Source organism: Panicum virgatum, chromosome 9K, assembly GCF_016808335.1.
Source record: "Panicum virgatum strain AP13 chromosome 9K, P.virgatum_v5, whole genome shotgun sequence".
NCBI lineage: Eukaryota > Viridiplantae > Streptophyta > Magnoliopsida > Poales > Poaceae > Panicum > Panicum virgatum.
The window spans coordinates 52,295,806-52,318,979 of record NC_053144.1 but is presented as its reverse complement, the minus strand read 5'-3'; the positions used below and the strand labels follow the sequence as shown (position 1 = coordinate 52,318,979).

Genomic DNA, 23,174 nt, shown 5'->3' with positions numbered 1-23,174 from the left:
CCAGCAATGTGATGGCTGATGGTGATCTTGTTAGGTCTGTGCGTTCAGCGGGGCAAAAGCATGTTGGTGCTGCCAGTATGCTGCTCTTGGTGGTGTCGCGACTGTTGCGGCCGCTGGCGATGAGGATGACCAGGAGAAGCTTACAGAGATCTAAATGTAATTTTCTTTACTTTCAAAAGGTGTCGTTGCAAGTGTACAAACCCGTTTTCTAAAAAAATAATGAATTCCTGGGCTCCCCCCCCCCCCCCCCCCCCCCCCGCCCCCGCCCCCCTGATGGTGCCGGTCATCTTCATCCATTTTCCTCTTGTTGCAGTCTCTAGCATACGTGGGCAGCCAAACGGTCAACGCAGCAGGGTGAAGAGGCATATTCCTCCCCAAGGTTTTGAAACACAGCTACAGCGAGGAGCTGTTTAGGGCAAGGTTAATAGATCCGTCCGCTCGCCGGCTGCAAGAGGTTGGGTCCTCCAAACTGCGTAGCGGACTCTACCAAAATTTATTGTTCAGCTATAACGTGTATGTATGAGATTGAAAAAGAAACAGCTACAGTGCATTTCGCCGGCTCTTCATCGGCGTCTCGCGAGACGCCGGCCTCCCGTTTCTCTCTTCTCGCGGTTGGCTCTCGCCGGCTCCCGGACACTTATTATACCTGCTCTTATAAAACATAGCAGCTTTCTAGAAGGAGAATATAATCGTCCCTACTGTCGTGAGCCGTGACTTGACGAGCTCGAGCTGAGGCAAGTGGTACGCTGTATCTGTATGCCCACCGGTCTCGGCGGCAGGCATAGGCACGGGCGCAGGGAGGGACCACGGCGCTAGCGAGTCTCGGCGCGATCGACCGGCACCGACCGGCCGGATCTATTGCGCGACCAGCCACGCAACCAACCACCACGAGTAGAACTTCTTCAAAAAAAAAACTACCACGAGTAGGAGTACTGGAGTAGTAGGCAACAAAAGTGCAATGATTTGGAACTTGAGAAATGAGGGATGATGGTGCCATTGCGCAAGGACGACGGGAGCTGCGCTGCACTACAGGCAGGCCTCTGTTCCGCGACCGCGACAGCGATAGGGACTTTGATCGAGACTTTCAGGACCAGAACATGTCGCCCGTTTCAGTTTTCGTTCAGTATACGTGCGCCAACACGAGACATGCCAAGTGTCCAACGCATGGGTGCAAACAGAATCTAGCACCGTGAAATGGTAGCGTTCTTGTGTCCTCGCAAGCTTGTGTGTAGGTGATCTCTGCGGGCTAGTACTGTAGCATTTTACCCCCATTTTCTGTTTCTCGTGCTAAAAGGAAACTTTAAAAATTACTGCTGGCTGTAGCCGGTGACTGGTGCTGGTTTGTTGTAAGAGAAAATTATTACTGGCTGGTTGATGGTTGGTGATTGGTGCTTATTTGGTGTGAGAGAAAAATATTATTAGTTAGCTGAAAAAACATTCAGAAACATAGTGAGAAAAAAAAAGGAGCGGCCGGTTCCACAGTTTGAACCTCGCCCGCCCGTGCGCGCGTATGTGCTGCTCCGATTCACGGTCTTCTCGTTGACACAAGAGTGGTTTTTTTGCTGATCTGTCTCGCGGCCAGAATTAAATCAATTCTTTTTTTCCTCTGGTCATGTATGTACCCAACGAGTTCGCCGTGTTTTTCGAATGTGAGGAACGGCTGATATTTTTCGAGGTGCGATTTTTAATTGTGCGCTTGCGCACGCGTGCACGGCGACACTGACGTCTCTGGCTACCTGCTGCTTTGTTATTGTTATTGGACGCAAGCGCGCGCCGTGACTAATTGACTTGACCCGCTGCACGGTAAAACGACGACAGCTAGCGGCACGGGCGGAAACAAGAAACCTGTACCGCGCGGGATAATTAGCGCCCTTGAGCAGATAGGATTTGGATTCTCTGGGGTGGTTCGTGTGCTCTGAGTCTCTGACTGTATATGGTAACTCACCTTCCAAACAGAACACAAACACATATAGTAAACTTTTACTAAAATGTGTTAAAAAACAGACACAAAAATTACCTCACTACTACAAAAGTGTTCTCATTACTTCCTCTGTTTCAGAATATAAGCTTTTTTAGTGTTAACATAATTCTCCGATCGGATTAAATTTTCTAAGAAAATACAGTAAACAATTTCAGCTCTGCATTATTCTGAAATCTTTGTTGTTGGTTCGTGTAGCCAAGGGTGGAGGAGACTCAGCTCAGATTCCTGTTTTCAATAGTTACTGGTTTTGTTTCATGATGAAGTTATGAATGGCCATATACTAGCAAGATTCTGCTCAATTTTGATCGAAACAGGGATTTTAGGCATGCGGAGGCCAGGTCGCGTGAATTTTTCCATGGGTCGACGAAATCTTGTGAGGGTAGCTGAGAGAGTCGAACGAGTGGGTTGGGTGGTGGTGTGCAATGTGCTGCTTCTACTCTGTTGCATTGGTTGTGTGGTAGGTGGGTTTTCTTGCAACTTCTAGTGAAACAAAGCAGCAAAGGGTAAGGAAATGCTCAAACTCAAAGGCACGCACACTCGCCATCCGCCTGATTTGGATTTGGGTAGGTGAAGTTTGAAAATCAGGTGCCTGGTGGTGGCGTTGAAAGTAAATAAGCAAAGCAAACATCGTTTTGATCTCCACCCTTCCTTGCCGGGACAGAATTTTTTTATTTTTAACCTATTTTTCAATTTTATTTTAAAAATAACCCACCTGGATATATATTTGCAGATCTTATCCTTTTGGTCGCGCCGGTCTGTGTGGTGTGACAAAAACACGCTGTCGCGCCACATGCATTGGCGTGACAAGATGTGCCACGTTGGCACGCTTCGGAGCGCTCAGAAGTGGTCTGTCAGCTCATATTCCACATGTCAACCTTATCACGCCACTACGACCGGCGTGATAGTACAGCCTTGTCACGCCACCCCGCTGGCGTGACAAGGTCTGACTTTAGAAAAATCATATCTTTTTCATACGAACTCGGATGGAGATGATTTTTATATAAAAATTGTAGCTCTCAACGAGATCTACAACTTTTTAGTTTTGAATTTTTTCATTTGAAGTCATTAAGATGGTTAAATAATTAATTTAAACTTTTGACAACATATTAACCACTTTACCTCTATCGGATCATCTCTAACTTGACATGTTTATCTTGGTTCTACAAATTAAGTTCTATATAATATTTGATATATGAAATAATATGGACTAAATAATAATAGTTCGATAAGAGATACAATGAGAAATCAAACTATATCATCATTGAGTACGGAATATAATGCAACAAGGATGATATATTTTAATTATTAATAATTATTAACAATGCAACAAGGATGATATAGTTCGATAATAGTTTAATTATAGTTTAACAAGGAAGACACCCTAAATAATTATTAATATCTAGGGTGTTGCATTATATTTCATACACAAGGATGATATAGTTTCATTTCTCATTGTATCTCTTATCGAACTATTATTATTTAGTCCATATTATTTCATATATCAAACATTATATAGAACTTAATTTGTAGAACCATGATAAACATGTCAAGTTAGAGATGATCCGATAGAGGTAAAGTGCTTAATATGCTGTCAAAAGTTTAAATTAATTATTTAACCATCTTAGTCACTTCAAATAAAAAAATTCAAAACTACAAAGTTGTAGATCTCGTTGAGAGCTACAATTTTCGTATAAAAATCATCTTCATCTGAGTTTGTATGAAAAAGATATGATTTTTCTAAAGTCAGACCTTGTCACGCCAGCGGGGGTGGCGTGACAAGGCTGTACTGTCACGCCGGTGGGAGTGGCGTGACAAGGTTGACACGTGGAATATGAGCTGGCAGACTCCTTCCGAGCGCTCCGAAGCGTGCCAACATGGCACATCTTGTCACGCCAATGCATGTGGCGCGACAGCGTGTTTTTGTCATGCCACGCAGACCGGCGCGACCAAAAGGGTTAGATCTGCAAATATATATCCGGTGGGTTATTTTTAAAATAAAATTGAAAAATAGGTTAAAAATAAAAAAAATACGTATGCACACCAGGTCTCATCAGGGTTCACCTTACCGACGGTAAAGCGATTTTCGCCAACTAGCGGTATCGGTAAACCGGCGGTAAATCGCCGGAAACCGCTAGAAACCGCTAGAAATGACAATTCAAATTCAAAAAACCGGTAACCGTTGTTTACCGACCGGTAATCGATGTTTACCGACCGGTAACCGTCGTTTTTAACCGGTAAACACCGTATGACTTTGGAAAATTAAAAATTTTGGCAGCATTTCACCGTAATTTTATAAATATCATTACTGATGGTTTATATCAAACAATTATATAACATTTACACATACATAGAATAGAAGTTCATATCCATAAAAATAGAAATTCACATCCATAGTCCATATAGATCATCACAACAATAGTCCATGCAAATCATCACAACCATAGTCCTCACAAACCATCATCGTCAATATATATAATACATAGTAGTGGTTTCTGGTCCAAATGAACAAATGAAAATATATGTACATATTTGAAATATGAACACACATATATACATATAGCTAAAATGAACAAATTAACATCCAACTACCATGAACAAATGGATCCATATAGCTAATATGAACACATGTTTTTGAATATAGCTACACAACAAACATCTAAAAATCAATGTAAAATCAAGAAATACTCACAATGCAGTGGTTTCCGGTCCAAACGCGCCGATTTCTGCTCGGAAAACGCCGAATACCGCTCGGGATTAGAGGATACCGCTCGGGATTACCGGTCCGAAAGTTTTTTTTATTTTTTTGAGTGCCCAAACAGTCAAATATTTGAACATGTTCTATATTAGAATGATGTATGTCATCTCTACTTTCTTACCATATTTTTTCCTTTTTTATTTCAAATATTTTTGAAAATTTTAAATTCGGGCGAAATTTTTCGAAATTTACCGCCGGTATGGGTTGCCGCCTAGTAGCGGTATCGGTAAAAATCGGCGGTTACCGGCGGTTACCGATCGGTAAGAAAAACACTAGGTCTCATTCACCATTGGAGGGATAACAAGTTAAGGAATTTAGATGATTGAATTACTATAAAAAATATTCATGATCTACGCGACTACACATATGTTCCATGACGTACGCCATTGTATTAAAAGGTACATTATTTGTTTGAACCCCAACAGCATACCGTCCACCAAAACTTCTCATTGCGGAAGCTTAAATGGACTCATTTCTTTAACCGTAGTAGTCAACTTTTGGGTCCAAATTTACCATAGAAATGTTGTGAGAAATCATCCTGATGTACCTTTCATTTTTTTTTTTGGGTCAGATCATCAGCATTCAGCAATCAGATTGATGGCCTATTCATAGAGCTGCTTCAACTGGAGGAAGCGTACTTGCATGTCCCATAAGTACATTTTTTTACATATACATTAGGTAGTACTCGGTAATATAGAACCTGTAAAATGAACAAGGTTCTGAATAGTCTACTATAGCCTTTGAGAGAGGAGAAAGTTAGGATATCTATCTCTTAGTTCTAAAAGACTAAATCCGCTAATAGCCGGCAATATCCCGCTGTAGCCACAAAATTAAGGGTTATTTAGCCAGCTAAACCATATAATTAGTCTTTATTTATTGTTTGTCTAGTATTTAACTTTGTCATTTACAAAATTTAGTATTTTATCAATGATGAAATGAGGGAATGAAGCCCAAGTCGTACTTCAGTACATGAAATTTCTTAATTTCATGTTTATATGCAAAATTGCTCATAAAATTATGCATGATGTTGCAGTAGAAATGCATAATTCTGAGATGCTTCTAGAAGATTAGAGAATATGCATGAACCATGGTTACCATGCTTTATGGCGAAATATGGAATACTCTAGAAATTAGATATTGGTACCGTTAGATAAGTATGAGGAAAATTATAGAATTAGATATTTTTGTAAAGAATTGTATAAAAGATGGAGACATGACAAAACTATATGAGCATGGAGTCCTAAAAATAGGGTTGCTCCCCCCCTTCTTGGCATACTATGGCATAAGAGGTCTGAGACAGGAGATGTCAAGATTACCATGTAGTGTAGTAGGGTTATGGTAGGTAGCTAGATAAAGAATGCAAAAGTCTTAGACATAAGTAATGTTTGCCCAATTGCAGACGGCGATGCATCTCAATGAAATTTAGAGAGAAAAAAATAAATTACTATATTCTATATGCATTTATAGCACTATATAACTTTATGCCTATTTTCTAGCTGCATTGCTGCATTAGAAGTATAAAAATTGTAATCCAAGTAGTGGACTATCGGTGACAAGCGATAATTGTGGATCAACAAAGCTTAAGAGTAGCATATTCCATGCATGTAACAAGTCACCATGCAACCATGTCCATTTTTATCCATAGAACACTTAGTCCGAGATCCACTGACACTAAAATTAGTACATGGCCCACAACAGTGAAGGTATATCCTATCCACTTTTATCGACAGAACACTGATCCATTACTACTAAACATAGCATTATTGCTAGAAAACCTGGATGCATAGCGGAATCTGTTCATCCAATAATTGCACCGAGGTTGGATCCCACCCCTATCCATTTGTACCAACAGAACACTACCTGGTTCATTGTTACTAAAATTAGCACATGGACGGCAACTTTGGAGGCCTAGGAAGCGGGAAATATCTCATCCAATAATTTCATCAAGGCCGGATTTGTTACAGAACCGGGTCGATATTTACTATAAAAAGTGATTTACGACTCCCAATAGAAACTTTGGAGGCGTAGAAAGCAGAGAATATGCCATTGTCTAGGTCGGCTTTGTTATAGAAGGCGTCGATATTTACTATAAAAAGTATTTACGACTTGTAATAGAAACTTTGGAGGCGTAGGAAGCAGGGAATATTCCATCCAAGAATTTTGTCAAGGTACGCTTTGCTACAGGACGGTGTTGACATTTAGTGATTTACGACTCCTAATAGTAACCTTTAGTGTCCTTGCAGAAAAAAGTATAACCTTTAGTATATATATCTGATGTTTGTTCTACAGTGTCCATGGAAGCAAAGCAATACTCATACCAATATGAGCAAAACAAAACCGTTTCTAAAAATTCTATTATAAACGTCAAGAGCTGCTTATAAAAAGAAACCAAATAAAACGAGAGCGTCAAAAGATCAACTTCAGGCTACATCACCTTTGCAACATATCATGCGACCGTACGCTTGCTTCCTGGCCACACAAGTCCCCTCAGCAGATCTGATCTCATGGGATCAGGCCATAGGAAAGTGACACGCTAGCCCTATCTATAGTAATTAAGCACCCTCTATACTCTGGTTCAACAGCTCTGACACTTCGCGGTGGTCCAACATAGCACCCTCGTGAGAGAGGTAGGTGCTCCTCCACTACGTTGTGCCATCGTGGAGGTGGTGGTTACAACAGTTACTCATCCCGTCATCTTGTGGTGGCTCCCTTCTTGGCTTGACCCGGCTTGCTGTACGACTAAGTGCAGTGCATGTAGAATTCTCTGTCAGTGCTAGTAGTATGACACTAGTGGTTAGATAATGGTGGTTATTGTTTAGTGATTAGGGAGATCCCCGTAAGGCTATTTGTGTAAAAGTTTAGAAGCCTTCTCGGCTCTTAACTTGTTGCTCACCAACTACGATAGGCAAATCAAAAGAAGACGAAGCGGGACTCGCACACCTAACGATCTATCAAAACTACTGCTCTGGGTGCATGAACGGATGAAACTCCTGAAAAAGAATCGAGATAGATTTCTTAAGTATAAGTGTATTATGCGCCAATGTTCACGATAAAACCATCGGGACAACTAAGGTTAATTATTGACGCCACGGTAAAACCATGTCGGCAAAGTAAGATTAGTTAACGAGGAACCATAGTCCTGTCATTAGGATACAATTAAAGATGTATGACAATGACAATATTTTTCCATCACCCTAGCAGCATCAACACGCAAATTGACAGATAATACGACACATGAATTTTCGAGAACTTTGAATGTATCAGCGGATTCAAGGGAAAAACACTTGTGCTCGACTTAAGTGTCTAATAATGCTCAAACCAGGAATCACTAGCATACACAACCCGCAAGTCTGCTGGCGGGTTAACATCACCCGTATAGTCCATTTTTTTTCCCCTATCATCACCCACCATGTCCAGATCATCATCACCCATCACCGTAGATCAGCAACACCGGTCCCACCGGTCATCCGCTTACCTAACCTTCCGGCCCCGGTTCCAAGTGGAGGAAAAACCGCGAGCAGCCAGCCCAAACAAAAAACGGGGAGGCAAAAAAAAAATCAAATCCGGCCCCCTCCTTCACTCACGGGTCGCTTCGTCCACCAACCGCGCGCGCCACCACCTCCCCGCCCCTGCCACCCCCCGCGGCCTCGCTCTCACCTACCGACCTCGCCCCGGCCGGCTCCGGCCGCGTATAAGTAGCCCCACCCGGCTCCCCTCCGACGCAGGAGACACAGCGCCCGCCACACGCACGCATCGCCTCTCCTCCACTACCCAAATTCTTGACATTCTGTTCGCAATGGCGCTCGCCACGAACGCCGCCGCTGCGGCAGCCGCCATGTCCGGCGCGGCCGCGCCGCAGACCCGTCCACGCGCGCCAGCGTTCCTCCCGCTGAGGCGCCGCTGCGCCGTCCGCGCCGTGCACGCCGCGGAGCCGTCCAAAGGCCACGGCGTCCCGGCGGCCGCGAAGACCTCGTCGCCGACGGTCGCGCCCGAGAAGGAGGCGGCCCCAGTCGCGGCCCCGGCCCCGGCCCCGGCCTCGAAGGCGCTCCTGAAGTGGGCGGTGGACAGCTGGATGGCGAAGAAGGCGCTGCAGCAGCCGGAGTACCCGAACCCGGCGGAGCTCGAGGCCGTGCTCAAGACGATCGAGGCCTTCCCGCCGATCGTGTTCGCTGGGGAGGCGCGCCACCTGGAGGAGCGCCTCGCCGACGCCGCCATGGGCCGCGCCTTCCTCCTCCAGGGCGGCGACTGCGCCGAGAGCTTCAAAGAGTTCAACAGCAACAACATCCGGGACACCTTCCGCGTCCTCCTCCAGATGTCCGTCGTCCTCATGTTCGGCGCCCAAATGCCCGTCATCAAGGTACCTACCACTGCCATCACCATCTACATCTCGACTCCAAAGAGGCCAAAAAAAAAACTGATTTTGACCTGGCATCTGTTCGAACGATTGGTGCATGCGCCTTCAGGTTGGTAGGATGGCCGGACAGTTCGCCAAGCCGAGGTCGGAGCCGTTCGAGGTCAGGGATGGAGTGAAGCTGCCCAGCTACCGCGGCGACAACATCAACGGCGAGGCGTTCGACGAGAAGAGCCGCGTCCCCGACCCCCAGAGGATGATCCGGGCGTACACCCAATCCGCCGCCACGCTCAACCTGCTCCGCGCGCTGGCCACCGGAGGGTACGCCGCGATGCAGCGCGTCACCCACTGGAACCTCGATTTCACCGAGCACAGCGAGCAGGGCGACAGGTGAAAACATCTTCCGTGCACTGACGAATCGATTTGCGCTTTCTGTTGTGAAAAACGTGGAGCAGAGTCACTGTCGAGTTAAAATTGCTGGTCTGATTTAACAGCAGCTAGCAACCCCCGCGTATATCTCCCTGTCAAGATAGCGTAAGATTGTGATTTGAAAAGGGTAGAAAAGGGAGTGCTGCAGGAACTTGTTTGGGGTATCCAAACCTGTTCGTTTGTTCTAAAAAAATTTAGATGCTGGAGTGACAAATAACTATCACAAATTTTCATTTTTATTTTTCATCGCAAAACGCACACCACTCAATTATAGATGAATCTTCTGAAGTTAGACTTGGTAATTATCATGGTCGCATCGAACTGTACCCTGCAACCTGTTTGATGGGACTGTCTTTGTCCACACCCTTCATCAGTCTCTCTCCCACACTTCTTTTTCATCAACCTTTTCAAATTGTTCTCCTTTTTCCGAGGTTAATTCATGGACCACAAAAACTTTCATACGTACTATGGTACTGTAAATTGTAGTGTTGATTTTATATCTTGAATTTGAGGCCCCACCAAGGCACTACAGCCTCATCGCAAGTTATTAGTAGTTCACTACTACTGTGGTAGTGGAGGACAACAAATGATCAGTCCCTGTTCAATAATAGCTAGCTGTAAGCTGTTCAATATTAAAAATGTTCTAGAAATATAATAATCATACCATTTTGGTCAATTGTGATGTTGCCTAATGACCTACTAAACCATGAATTGTCGGTATGCTGTAGGTACCGTGAGTTGGCACATCGCGTTGATGAAGCACTGGGCTTCATGTCTGCAGCTGGGCTAACAGCGGACCACCCGTTGATGAAGACAACCGAGTTCTGGACCTCACACGAGTGCCTTCTCCTACCCTATGAACAAGCTCTAACCCGTCAGGACTCCACCTCTGGTCTCTTCTATGATTGCTCTGCCCACATGCTCTGGGTTGGTGAGCGCACTCGCCAACTTGACGGTGCGCATGTTGAGTTCCTCAAGGGTATTGCCAACCCTCTTGGCATCAAGGTGCGTCGAAACCAACTTCTTTCACAAAACTGAAATATACTATACATGTTCTCAAATGGAAAAAAAAATGTGGATTTCAGGTGAGTGACAAAATGAACCCTAGTGATTTGGTGAAGCTGATTGAGATACTGAATCCATCAAACAAGCCTGGGAGAATTACCATCATTACGAGGATGGGGGCGGAGAACATGAGGGTCAAGTTACCTCATCTTATCCGTGCTGTCCGCCAGGCTGGACTAATTGTCACCTGGATCACTGATCCCATGCACGGGAACACGATCAAGGCTCCTTGTGGCCTAAAGACTCGTCCCTTCGACTCCATCTTGGTATGTTCCACTTTTCTATTAGTTGTGTTCATTTTATGCCTTTCACAATGATGCGGCCTGATCGATTTGCATTGCTTGGCCTGAAAAAAGCCCCAAATTTCTTGCACATTGATCTAGTACATGTGATTTTTTAAAATTTATCATCGATATATATACTACACCATTAGGACGAAGTTTTCTTTTTTTTTAAGAAAAATAAAAGAACCATTGTTTGGGCATATATGCTCAGCTGTGCATCCATGCTTAGAAGCAATATGGAGTAATTTTGAGGGAACAATGCAGTGAGCAAACTAGCCAACGAACTGACAAAGTTGAAACTGGCACTGTCCTGTACCACTTGCTTATTCCAGTCCATATGAATCATGGTGGGAGTTGCTGTTGCAACTAAGTCGTTTAACTAGTTGGTGCCTACCTTCCACATTTAACATTTTTTTAGTAATATACACAGTAAGGAAGTTGTCTGCTGGTCAATGCTGTCACAATTGTTTTGCTAAAAAAAAATGTTGTCACAATTGTTGTATGCTCTCGGAAGAATCTAGAATTCTAGACTCGATCCCCCCACCCACCCACCCACCCCACATATGGTTATATAATGTTGTGATAGGTACTGAACTACGTACACAGATGTTCATCAAAAGGTTTCATGATTGTCTTGGTCCCTATTAGATTGATACATTGCAATAGAAAATCTTATTATAGTCGCTATCCTAAGTGGTCAGAAGATAGCACATGCTATATTTTCAAGTTAAATAATATGATATTGTTGATGCAATAGGTTCTACTGAACTCAATTGTTGATGTGGGGACTAATTGGTTTGAAACTTTAAATATTAGAGGTTAGATGGTCTTGTAATTAAAAAAGTCTTAGCTGTGGTAACTATGTAATGTAACTGTGGTTATTAAATAGGCAATATGTTTTTGTTAGTAAGTCCAAGAGTAGAGAATGATGACAAGACAAACATTTATCAACTTAAATTGTTTAGTTCAAATGATGTATATAGTCTCTAGAAAAGTATTTGTAAGCTTTCCATAAAGATAGAACTAATTGTTAATTATAACATATAAGATACTGCGAGAGTTTTTTTAGAATTGACAAAGAATTATAGTAATCCTTTGCCATAGGAAGATAACTAATATTTAATTAGGAAAAATTATAAATTCTAGATACTATTGTATTAAAAAAAATACTTCTGCTTATGTTCAACTGCAAAAGTTAATAAAATAATATTTTCAATGTTAATTGATTATAAGCTATATGCTTAGTGATAACCACATAATAAATAATTTAAATTAGTTAGATATGATGAGTTGTCTGCCCTATTCTTGTTATTTGATTGAAGTGCGTCATAGGGATCATTGGATAGTATAAGTTAGAAATATTTCATTTCATTATAGAATATTCTTCAAAATTTTACATTTATGTGAAAGTACTAATCGTGAGCTTTCATTGTAACAGGCTGAGGTACGAGCCTTTTTTGATGTGCACGAACAAGAGGGAAGTCACCCAGGAGGCGTTCACCTTGAGATGACTGGGCAAAATGTAACTGAATGCATTGGTGGATCACGCACCGTAACTTTTGATGATCTGAGCGACCGCTACCACACTCATTGTGACCCAAGGTTGAACGCATCCCAGTCTCTTGAGCTTTCATTCATCATCGCTGAGAGGCTGAGGAATAGGAGGATCCGGTCATCATCTATGCTCAGCAACATCTTATCCTTGCCACATTTTAGTTTCTGAATGGGTAGAAAATGCTAATAAGAGAGATGTGTGTATTCCATTTGTTGGAGATTGCTCTTATGTAAAACTATATGCCTATGAGCTATCTACGCTCTGAGGTGGATTTGTTTGATTTTTTTATCTTTTGCATGGGTAAATACTATGTAATGATACATATGACTGCACTCGCCGACGCTAAGTTTTCTATTTGTACCATGTATATGAGAATAATCATGCAATATAGTTGAGTTGGCTTTGTGAATAAGTTATTGGCACTTCAACTCGCATTCAGTCTTCCATTTGATATATCCTTTATAGAGTTTCATATGCGGTTCAATAATGAGGAGCCAAGCACATTCCAAGGTCGAATAGAGTACACCAAGAATTTTGTAGAATGGTACGAGGGAACGACCTGCATTTGGACTTGGAGGATAGTCTTTTGTGATGGAAGAATAACCTGAGAAAGAAAAACAAGGTTAGATTTGAGATCATGCTCATTTCTGAAGAAGAGCTTGGCCGATGCAATCAGGTCTATCATGGCTTCTAACGGGAGACGTTAATATAAAATTGGGCCAAATGTTCTTTTCCTGGTTGTCCAATGGAAGGGGTAGAAAGACATTGTCAACAAAATGTTGTTGACTGGTTATTTTTACACTAAACAGCAAGCTATGACACGGTTGAGTTATGGTATCTTTTACTTTACTTCAAGGGACTTCCGAATACCACAGAAGCTGCACGAATTCAGCAACGAGAACCGATATGCGATATGCATGGTTCCGTATGTAAACTAATACCAAGATCATGGAAAATAGGTTGGGCCATGGTAACTCATAACGTCATGATTCAAATGTTAAGTAATATGAGGGGGATTGACTGTGCACGTTGCGGAAGTGAAAAGGGCAGCATTCGGGCATCATAGATCACATTTATTTTGAACAATATCAGGCTCGCCATGTTTGGAATATTAGCCCAAGGCTAATTTTGAGAGCTAATGTTTAGTCTTGAATTGGTAGGCTAAGAATTAGCTCAAATTAGGTTGTTTGGATCCATGGGAAATGCCCACCCTCTCTCTCGTTCTCATGTCTAGCTGTGTGTGCATACTCATATTTTTGTGGAGACTATACAAAATTAGTCTCATTATCACCTCTTGGAGGGGCTAAGAATTTTGGGAGGGATAATCCACTTTAATCCAAAATTATCCCACCTGTTTCGATGCATGAGAAATAATTTAGGGCTAAAAGGCGAGAGATAAACATTATCTCTATGTATTCAAACAGGGCCCTAGTCCGGTAGTCCCTCTTTGATCATCCGATTCAAGCAAACTCTTAGATTCTTGACATGCCAGATAATCAAATCTGGAACTAAAATTGATGTCAGGCTCTAGAGGTGTAGCATACTAAGGCACCAGAAATTTCACTTTGATGTAACAATAAAACATCGTGCCATCATAATGCTGCGCATACACATTTCGCTTTAAGACATCTTCATCCGCTTCAAAAAGCAACGGAATACACATCGAGAGGCAAATCCAAGATTCCACACTAACCAGAAAAAGGAGAATGTGATTCGACCACAAAGTATATATATATCTCGTGAGACACATGTACGGTGGTGCTAGGTGGGGAAAGGATAGCATTTATTTCTGCACCCGAAAGGATAGCATTTACTTCTGAGTCGAAGGGTCCTTGAATTGTAGTAAAACATAACTCACACCTACAAGGCTACAACCCTTTTATTTATTTTATCTAAATACAGATCGACATTTTTGTACCCATATTTTTGTAGTTCCCCGTTCTAAATTATAGATCGTTTGACTTTTTTATTCTAAATTTAACCACCCATCTTATTCAAAAATTTATACAAAATATCATTTCTTTTGTTATGTCTTACTTTATCAATACAAGTTTTTCAAAAATAATTTAAATTTGACTATGCTTACATAAATTTTTTGAATAATACAAGTTGTCAAATTTGAGGTCAAAAAAATAAAATGACCTACACTTTGGAATAGATGGAGTACCTGTCAAAACATCATCTCTCTCTCTCATTTGCTAGGCCTGTCAAAACATCCTCGGTTTAGTGAATAATTGAATATGCAGCATGAATGAATCAATCGAAACAGGTAGCGATGGGCATGCGTGGCTCATCGTGTTGGTTCATGCCAAGTTCGCCGTTTCCTCCGTTGGAGATCACGCGTGTTTCCACTTTGCAGACCTTTGCTTCATCAAATTTGCAGTACGATTTCGATTTGTGTACTCGGGGGGCAATTACGCGTTGCAGAAACGCTTACGCCTTTCGACGGCGTTTCGTGGCGCCAACGCACCACCGGAAGCGTCCAGGGCCCGAATCCGCGGTTCCCCAGACCCCAGCTATAAATAACCACACCGCGTGGACGCGTGGTCCACCGCGTGCATCCCTCCCCTCCCCTGCTTTGGCATTTTCGCTTCGCTTGTCCCCGACGCGCAATTCCCACCGCGATCTCAAGTTTTCAACAGCTCTGATCCCGCCCGCCCCGCGCCCCCGCCTCTACTCAACGCGACCCACCGACCAGGCCCCGGCGGGAGCGATGGAAGCGGGGGGCGACGGCCGGAGGGAGGCGGCGCTGGGGGCTCTCGCCGTGCTCCCAGACGAGGTGCTCTGCGCCGTCGTCGACCTCCTCCCGCCCGCCGACATCGGGCGCCTCGCCTGCGTCAGCAGGTACCCCCACCCGCCAGCATGCTGTCCCCCCTCTGCTGCTTCTTCGTCCTCGACGCTAGGAATCGCGGTTTCTCTCGCGGGGCGCGAGTCCCTTGCTCTCAATTACATGTCACGATTGGCAGAATTTTGCGGTGTTGAAACCAGAGTGGGGTTTGTAGCTTGGTGAGACGACAGCATCGACCGCGGAATGTGCGGAAGTCGCAGGGTTCTGGTGATCGGTGCCCTTCGGGCTGAATTTTTCTGAATTCTAGCTACGGTTAGAGCAGCCTGCTTGCTTGCTGTGCTACAGAGTCCTTCCCGGACAAGATTTGCTACAGTGCGTGCGCTAGTAAGAAACAAGGAGTTTCAGTGCAGCGAGTCATTTTTCATACGCTTTGTGCTATACTGAATCGATTAATTGGACGCATTATGAATGATAAATGCTCCTGGAATCTGTTTGGTGGCAGTTAGCTGTGCATGAAAAGAGCACAGTTTATAGCCTTCAGAAACTGGCATATTAGCAAGGGACAACTGGAGCCTGTGGTAGCAGCAGCAGCTATGCAATAAAATAGTTATCATTCTGAATAGATTCGTCACAAATTTAAACAGTTTTGAAAACAAATTCAGAGAAGGTCACCCCCACAAACAAATATAGAAAATTAGAAACTTACCATACCATTTCCTCCCAGTGATGCACACAGACTATGCCAGGATTCACTATATAAGTGTATTACTTCCTAAGATATACTTGTAAGCCTTATCTCCAGGGTTTAGGTGAGTTGATTCTCCTGACCATTCCCCCTGTAGTCTTGACCACAAATTACAAAATTGTGGAGGTTTGTTCCATTGAGGATCAATGAAATGGATCCAAAGTTAAAGAGTTCAAAATTCCTCTCTTGTCACAGATAGTATAAAAAATGCTTAGCAAGCATGAGCCTGAAAACTTTGCTTCTGAGTAACATTTGTTTTTGCTAGTATCTCTTTCTTACATCGTGTATTATTTGACACTATATTAAATTTTAATCACTTGTCAGTGTCATGTACATACTTTGTAATGAAGAACCTCTCTGGATGAGCAAATGTCTTTCAATTGGGGGTCCTCTTGAATACAAAGGTTCTTGGAAGAAGACAACATTGTCCAGGTATGACAGTCATTTAAAATTTGGTAATGTATTACTCATTTATGTTAAGCCCATTCTACTGGGTTACTTTTGTTGTCTAAAATATCATCCTTATTAATCATGTAACCATTTTGAAAAGGTTAGACACTGATTTCTTCATTTTCAGGCTTGGCCTATATTCAGGAAATGATGAGAACTGGCAGAAACCTCGTCAGTTTGATGGTAATTGACATGTACCTTATGTTTCCATTTCTTGTATATATTGGTTCTGCTCATGTTCTCTACCTTTACACTTACGACTTCTGTAGGGTTCAGTTCTTTATATCTATACAGGAGATGGTATAGATGTTTTACTAGTTTGAGTAGTTTTTCATTTGATGATGGACACGTGGAAAGGAAAGATGACCTTCTATTGGACCAATTTCGTTCTCAATATGATGGAAAAGGCCCAGTAAGTTCTGTCAAACTTTTTGTTTCAATTCAGATTAAAAAACACTTGAATTTCTGCATTTTATTCCTCTATTTCCCCCACCCCATGAAAGCGTCTTATTGGTAGGTTTTGCTTACTAAGTTGGCTGAAACCTGGCCTGCAAGGACGAAATGGACATTGCAGCAACTGACAAAGGATTTTGGTGAAGTTCCATTCAGAATATCACAAAGAAGTTCTCAGAAGATAACTATGAAACTAAAGGATTATGTTTCTTACATGGAACTCCAGCATGACGAAGATCCTTTATACATATTTGATGATAAGGTATTCTGTATTCATAACTTAATTTCATTTGCTACAGAAGTTACCAGTAGAAAACACTCATTTGACAAATGATTGCAGTTTGGAGAATCAGCGCCAGCATTACTGGAAGATTACAGTATCCCTCATTTATTCCAAGAAGATTTTTTTGATATTTTGGATTACGATCAACGTCCGGCATTCAGATGGCTTATTATTGGACCAGAAAGATCAGGTGCTTCTTGGCATGTTGATCCAGGACTGACAAGTGCATGGAATACCCTTCTTTGTGGCCGAAAAAGGTTTGAGTGTCCTTTTTTTAACTATATTAAATGTTACCTGCATTATTTCTGATTTTTGGTACCTGTAACTGAATGGGTCTTTACTAAACTTGCGAATTGTAACTTCTAAACTAGTAGTACATTAAGGTCATGAAATGTTTCTCTATCACCGCTTGTTTTCATTTTTTTTCAAAACCAGAGGGTCTGTTTTAGTCATTAATTCATAACTCATATTGAATAGTTGTATTAACCAATCATCACACTTCTATGTTGGATAAAACAATTTGTATTTTAAGATCGACCGTTACCACTTTTGCTGATTGTCCCCACACTGTCAATGCTAACTGTTTAATGATTGAATCTTGATTTACCACTTACAATATTGATCATATTTTTCATAGATGGGCATTGTACCCTCCAGGAAGAGTTCCTGGTGGGGTCATGGTACATGTAAATGATGAAGATGGTGATGTTGACATTGAAACTCCGACATCATTGCAGGTAAGGCACTTAATACTCTATTTCTTTTCTCAGTTTTTTTAATTATTTCCATAAAATTCAAGATTGATGTGGCATTTGCAGTGGTGGCTTGATATCTATCCACATCTTCCTGAACATGAGAAGCCACTGGAATGCACACAATTGCCAGGAGAGACTATTTTTGTTCCTAGTGGATGGTGGCATTGCGTTTTGAACCTTGAGACAACAGTTGCAGTGACACAGAACTTTGTAAACCAGTCTAATTTTCAGCATGTATGTCTGGATATGGCACCTGGTTACAGGCACAAAGGAGTTTGCCGAGCTGGTTTACTTGCTGTCACAGGAATTTCTGTTAAAGATAATGAAAATCATCCATCTGTCCCAATGAGCGGATGGAACCACCCTGACATGAGCCGTAAGGAAAAAAGGTTCAAAGGTTCAGAATCGCTAAGAACCTCAAATAGCATAAATCATTGTTCTGCATTTGAGTTCTCAGGTGTCCAGGAAAGTTTGGAGAATCAAAAATTCTCATATGATATAGGTTTCTTGTCACAATTCCTTGAGAAAGAAAGGGATCATTATTCTTCTATCTGGAGTCCAACGAATTCACTAGGGCAGAGAGAAGCAAGAGAATGGCTGCGCAGGCTTTGGGTTCTTAAACCTGAACTGAGAGAACTAGTATGGAAGGTGTGTTTCGCTTTGTCATTTTTAATTTTTTTTACTGGATTCAATTTTCAGTGCATGTAATGAATGTGCAGTTTTTTAGTTTTAGTAGATTTTATCTGTTTATTGAGGATGTTCTTTTCGTTGTTCTAACTGATCTGCCTGTTCCTACAGGGTGCATGCCTAGCAATAAATGTTGACAAATGGTATTCATGCTTAGAGGAGATATGCGCATGCCATAGTTTACCACTACCCACAGAAAATGAGAAGCTTCCTGTTGGCACCGGTAGCAACCCAGTAAGTACTTTCTCATTTGTTTAGTGTCTAAAAGTTACTGCTATCAAGAAACTATTATAGAATTTCAGCTTATCTGTTCATAGATGACAATGAAATATTTTGTAATATTTTGTTGATTTTAAATCTTTGTAAACATATGTGTTGCACGTTGAAACAGAATCATGTTGGGTGTCATGCAACCTAGTTTACTTGTTAATGTGTCTGACTTCAGCTTAGTAAGCTTCAGCATGTCGATGGGTGCTGCATAATTGCTCCCTGATGTACCATGAAATCATCTGAACTATGAGATTGAAATTTAAATACTGTATTAGAATGAATAATTTCATTTTGAAGCCGCAACATATGTTTGTAGGTCTGTTATTGATGTTATATGTAACATATGATACAAACTTTATTTTCAGGTCTTCATTGTCTCTGGTAATGTGATTAAAATATATGCTGAAGGAGGATTGGCTTATTCTGTCCATGGTTTGGGCACAGAGGTATTGTATTGCTTTTTTCTGCAACTTAGTGTGGTTAAAAGTGACATTTCTGTTATAGTGATAATTAATCTTCCTACTGCAGCTTGAGTTCTATGATCTCCTGCAAAAAAGTGGTTCACCTTTGATCAATCACGTCCCTGAGATAATTGCTAGTGGCTTTCTTGAATACGAGGATGATATCTACAGGACAGTTCCATGGGATGGAAAAGGGATGCCAGATGTTTTAGTTAAACACTACCCACTGGAGGTTTCTTATGCAAACAGCTGTTTTCCTCTTGGGCTTTGGAGCAAGCAACGCTTTGGAACGAGCAGTTCACCTGATTTTTCAAACAGACCGATTTGGCCATACATGGTTACGAGAAAGTGCAAAGGAGATATTTTTGCTCGCGTGTAAGTAACTAAGTATATGAATTTCAGTTCTCCCAAACAGATAAATATGGTTTTGTAATAATCACAATTTGAATTTACTCCTTTTCAGCCGTGATGTGCTGTCCAAGATTGATATTCTTCCTCTTGCGTCATCCTTGGGAGTTCAAATGCGAAATATACATCTATTACCTCTTCCACATATGGAGCATGTACCCAAATCTGGGAACAGTGATGTGAAAGAAGATGATGCCACTGTTCTACCTGAATGGCAGCAACTAGTCTCTACTCTAAATAGGAGAATGAAGAATGTAAAGAAGCACTTAGCTAACTCGTGAGTGCGAATCATGTGCATATTTACTCAGCATTGTTTTGAAAGGGGCACTAAAACACTATGGTTTCTTGCTCTGTTTTTAGTTTGTGTAGATCATGTCATGTTTCAATCATACATTACTATCAGAGTGAAATAAAAATTTAATCAAATATAAGAGGGCCCGTGAAAACTTAAAATTTGTTACCCACTGACCACTGTGCTTTGGCTTTCCAGTAATAATCCTAGAGTTATGTTGGATAGGTCTTCATTAAATCATGGAATATTGCAAATAGCTTGTTTTTAACAGTTCAAAGTTTCCACAAAAGTAAAATCATAACCGCAATAAATTACATGTTAATTTGCATAGACTTTGTTTAGCCAGTTATGCATCCACAATGTTTATGTTGCTACCCAATTTGACAACAAGCTTTTATACCTGAACATTTTTTTTTCACTATTCCGCTTAGGGGGAGCTCTGTCCCACAAGTTCTAATTGAGAAAGCTGAAGGATATCTACCTCCCAATATGGATTTCCTCATCAAGTTCGTTAAGGTGACTTTGCAGTTTTCTTTTCTTTATATTTAGCTTGTGTCAAATGTTAGGCTTAATGTTTGCTTATTAAAATAACAGGATGATGGTGATCTAGTGCACCCACTTCCCTCTTGGATACATTCAGATATAATGGATGATAACATTCTCATTGAGGGGATCACAGAACCGAGTTCTTTCAGTGACAGCAATGGAAGTTACGAAGCAGATCCGGAAAAAATGAATGCAATTCACATTATTGATTTCAGTGATCTGTCCATTGGTGAGCAGCCAATTAACTTTGGCTCCTTAGTAGTTTAACATTGATTACATTTTATTGTCTACATAAAAAAATTGAGTATACTTTTACAATGATTGAAAAAAATGAGAGCTGTCTATCTGATAAAATAGTACGGTCGTCAAGGTAGTAAATACCTAGACTAAAGTACCTGGTGGTACAAAAATGTGGGACCAAACACCAAAAAGAGTGGGACCGAATACTAATTTAATTTAATTTTCCATAGATCAATGGCCAGGAAAAATTCAAGGGAGAAGTACATGAAAGTACCCTCTGGTACTTTACAATCATTGTAACAAAGCTCGAAAAAATTATCTTGTGACATGCATCACTGACTGATAAAATTAAAGATGTAATAACCGGAGTTTACATGAGTTTACATAACTGTTTGTCGAGAAAAAATCTGACTGTTCAAAATTCTGATCTGTGGCCTGTTCCTTGCATAAAATTTTGAATTTTGAAATTGCATTTTTTGAATAGATATTAGAAGTTATGCTAAGCTTACCGATAGATAAAACAAGATACCCACATTTGTCTACCTTTTATTTTAATTCCAGTGAAGTTTATAATTATCTTTGAGATCTAATTATGCCTGTGTTAGCAGGGGATCCTCTATGTGACATTATTCCATTGCACTTGGATGTTTTCCGGGGTGATACTGACCTTCTCTGGGAATTCCTGCGGAGCTATCAGCTTCCTTTACTGAGGGGGGAATCAAATACTGATATATACAAGTCAGTGCAAAATTCAAAGTTCAGCAGGGCATCATATCGCGCAATGTAAGCATTGTTTTGAATTACATATCCTTCTTCTATCTGCTGTATCCCAAGTTAATGGATTATTACCAGTTTCTTTGCATTTTAAAACTTGCTCGCATTGACATAGGATTTGAGCAAAGATCTCACCATGGTTCCTTATTTGTGATTTGCCACAAGGACCATACAAAGCCGGATGCAGTATCCATTCTGCCTTGACAAGATATAACAGCAACATTCTCGCCTGGCATTTTTTGCAGGTGCTACTGTATGCTACACGAGGACAATGTCTTGGCAGCTATATTCAGCTTGTGGAAGGAGCTAAGGGCTGCGACTTCTTGGGAGGACATTGAAAATTTCGTATGGGGAGAGCTGAATCGCTACCAGGAATCCTGCACTCCGTAGTCGGCTCTGCTTAACTAACACCGGCGAGACCCGGAAAAAAAATGTTCGTATAATGAAGGACCATCAACATATGCAGCTTCAAAGAGCAGAATATAATGAAGGCCCATCACATCCATTGCATGTTCGTATATCCTGGAGCAGTCGGCGATAGCCAATAATCCTGGGATACGTGGAAGTGCCGTCGGATGATTTTTGTAACTTGACATACATGGCCACGTATGGTCATCCGTAGCGTATGGTAACACCTGCATACAACCCCCAACTCCCGTACAACAGATTAGCCGTATGGTAACCTGCTACTTAATGATTTTGGGGGTGATCTAATTGTTCTGAGACCTAAATGGATCGCAAAAGGCAGGTAGCATGATACACGACGATTCATTTCCATCTGCATTGGTCTCAGAACAAAGGCAATTGTACCTTTATCGACACATGTCAATTGGGAGCGTACATTTTCGTCCGGTGCTAGTTGGAAAATGCTATGTACGATTGTACGTTAAAAAAAATACTACTGCGAAATGTTGCAGCGAGCAAGAGAAATGCACTAGTGTAGTTCATCCAGGGCCGTCTCCCAATTTGAGGCCCCTGGACGAAAATGTAAAGTGTGCCCCAAAAATATATAAGAATAATATATCGAATATAACTAATATTTTTTTATACAATTATGTAACTTTAGTATAATTCCGCACTGGAAGACTTTCTCGAGTCGTCTCAACATAGCCGGTCCCAAGCCCGGGTAAAGGAGGAGGGTTGCGATAGGTTTGGCGAACCAGTGTAAAAAATAGCCACTCTAATGGATATGAAACCCATAAGAAACTCGTTGGGGCGTAACTCTCTGAGCGACGCGCCACATCGGAACCCGGGTGTGGTGATAAGTGGGCAAGGGCCGGGCCGCCACCCCACCAATGGCGCATCGTATCGTGACCTGGGTACGATGATAAGTGAGCAAGGGTCCGGCCGTCACCTGAGTGGCGCGCTACATCTACGCCCGGGTGTAGTGATAAGTGAGCAAGGGTCTTCGCACTTCCTTCGACGGGTGTGCTAGGTAAGGAAGCTAGCCGAGCCAACTAGGATTCGTATAGATAGCTAGAACGTAGGGTTCCTAACGGGTAAGTTGCGAGAGCTAGTTGATGTAGCAATTAGGAGGCATGTAAATATTCTATGTGTTTAGGAGACTAAATGGAAGGGCCAGAAGGCGAAGGAGGTTGAGGG

The 23,174-nt window shown here is 41.7% G+C and overlaps 2 protein-coding genes across 2 annotated transcripts; both read left to right on the top strand.

Moving 5' to 3' along the window:
• Window positions 1-8,461: 8,461 nt before the first annotated feature.
• LOC120652159 (phospho-2-dehydro-3-deoxyheptonate aldolase 1, chloroplastic-like) lies at window positions 8,462-12,842 on the top strand. Its single transcript, XM_039929893.1, has 5 exons — window positions 8,462-9,093; window positions 9,200-9,477; window positions 10,245-10,521; window positions 10,602-10,847; window positions 12,304-12,842. The coding sequence occupies exons 1-5, from the start codon at window positions 8,533-8,535 to the stop codon at window positions 12,586-12,588; spliced, it is 1,647 nt and encodes a 548-aa protein (XP_039785827.1). The 5' UTR covers window positions 8,462-8,532; the 3' UTR covers window positions 12,589-12,842.
• A 2,134-nt stretch (window positions 12,843-14,976) lies between these two features.
• Window positions 14,977-22,502, top strand: LOC120652158 (F-box protein At1g78280-like). The gene is made up of 16 exons (XM_039929892.1): window positions 14,977-15,264; window positions 16,278-16,385; window positions 16,531-16,586; window positions 16,673-16,815; window positions 16,921-17,118; window positions 17,197-17,396; window positions 17,777-17,876; window positions 17,958-18,542; window positions 18,693-18,815; window positions 19,217-19,297; window positions 19,380-19,687; window positions 19,776-19,997; window positions 20,444-20,528; window positions 20,607-20,787; window positions 21,407-21,581; window positions 21,818-22,502. The coding sequence occupies exons 1-16, from the start codon at window positions 15,134-15,136 to the stop codon at window positions 21,960-21,962; spliced, it is 2,841 nt and encodes a 946-aa protein (XP_039785826.1). The 5' UTR covers window positions 14,977-15,133; the 3' UTR covers window positions 21,963-22,502.
• The last annotated feature ends 672 nt before the right edge of the window (window positions 22,503-23,174 follow it).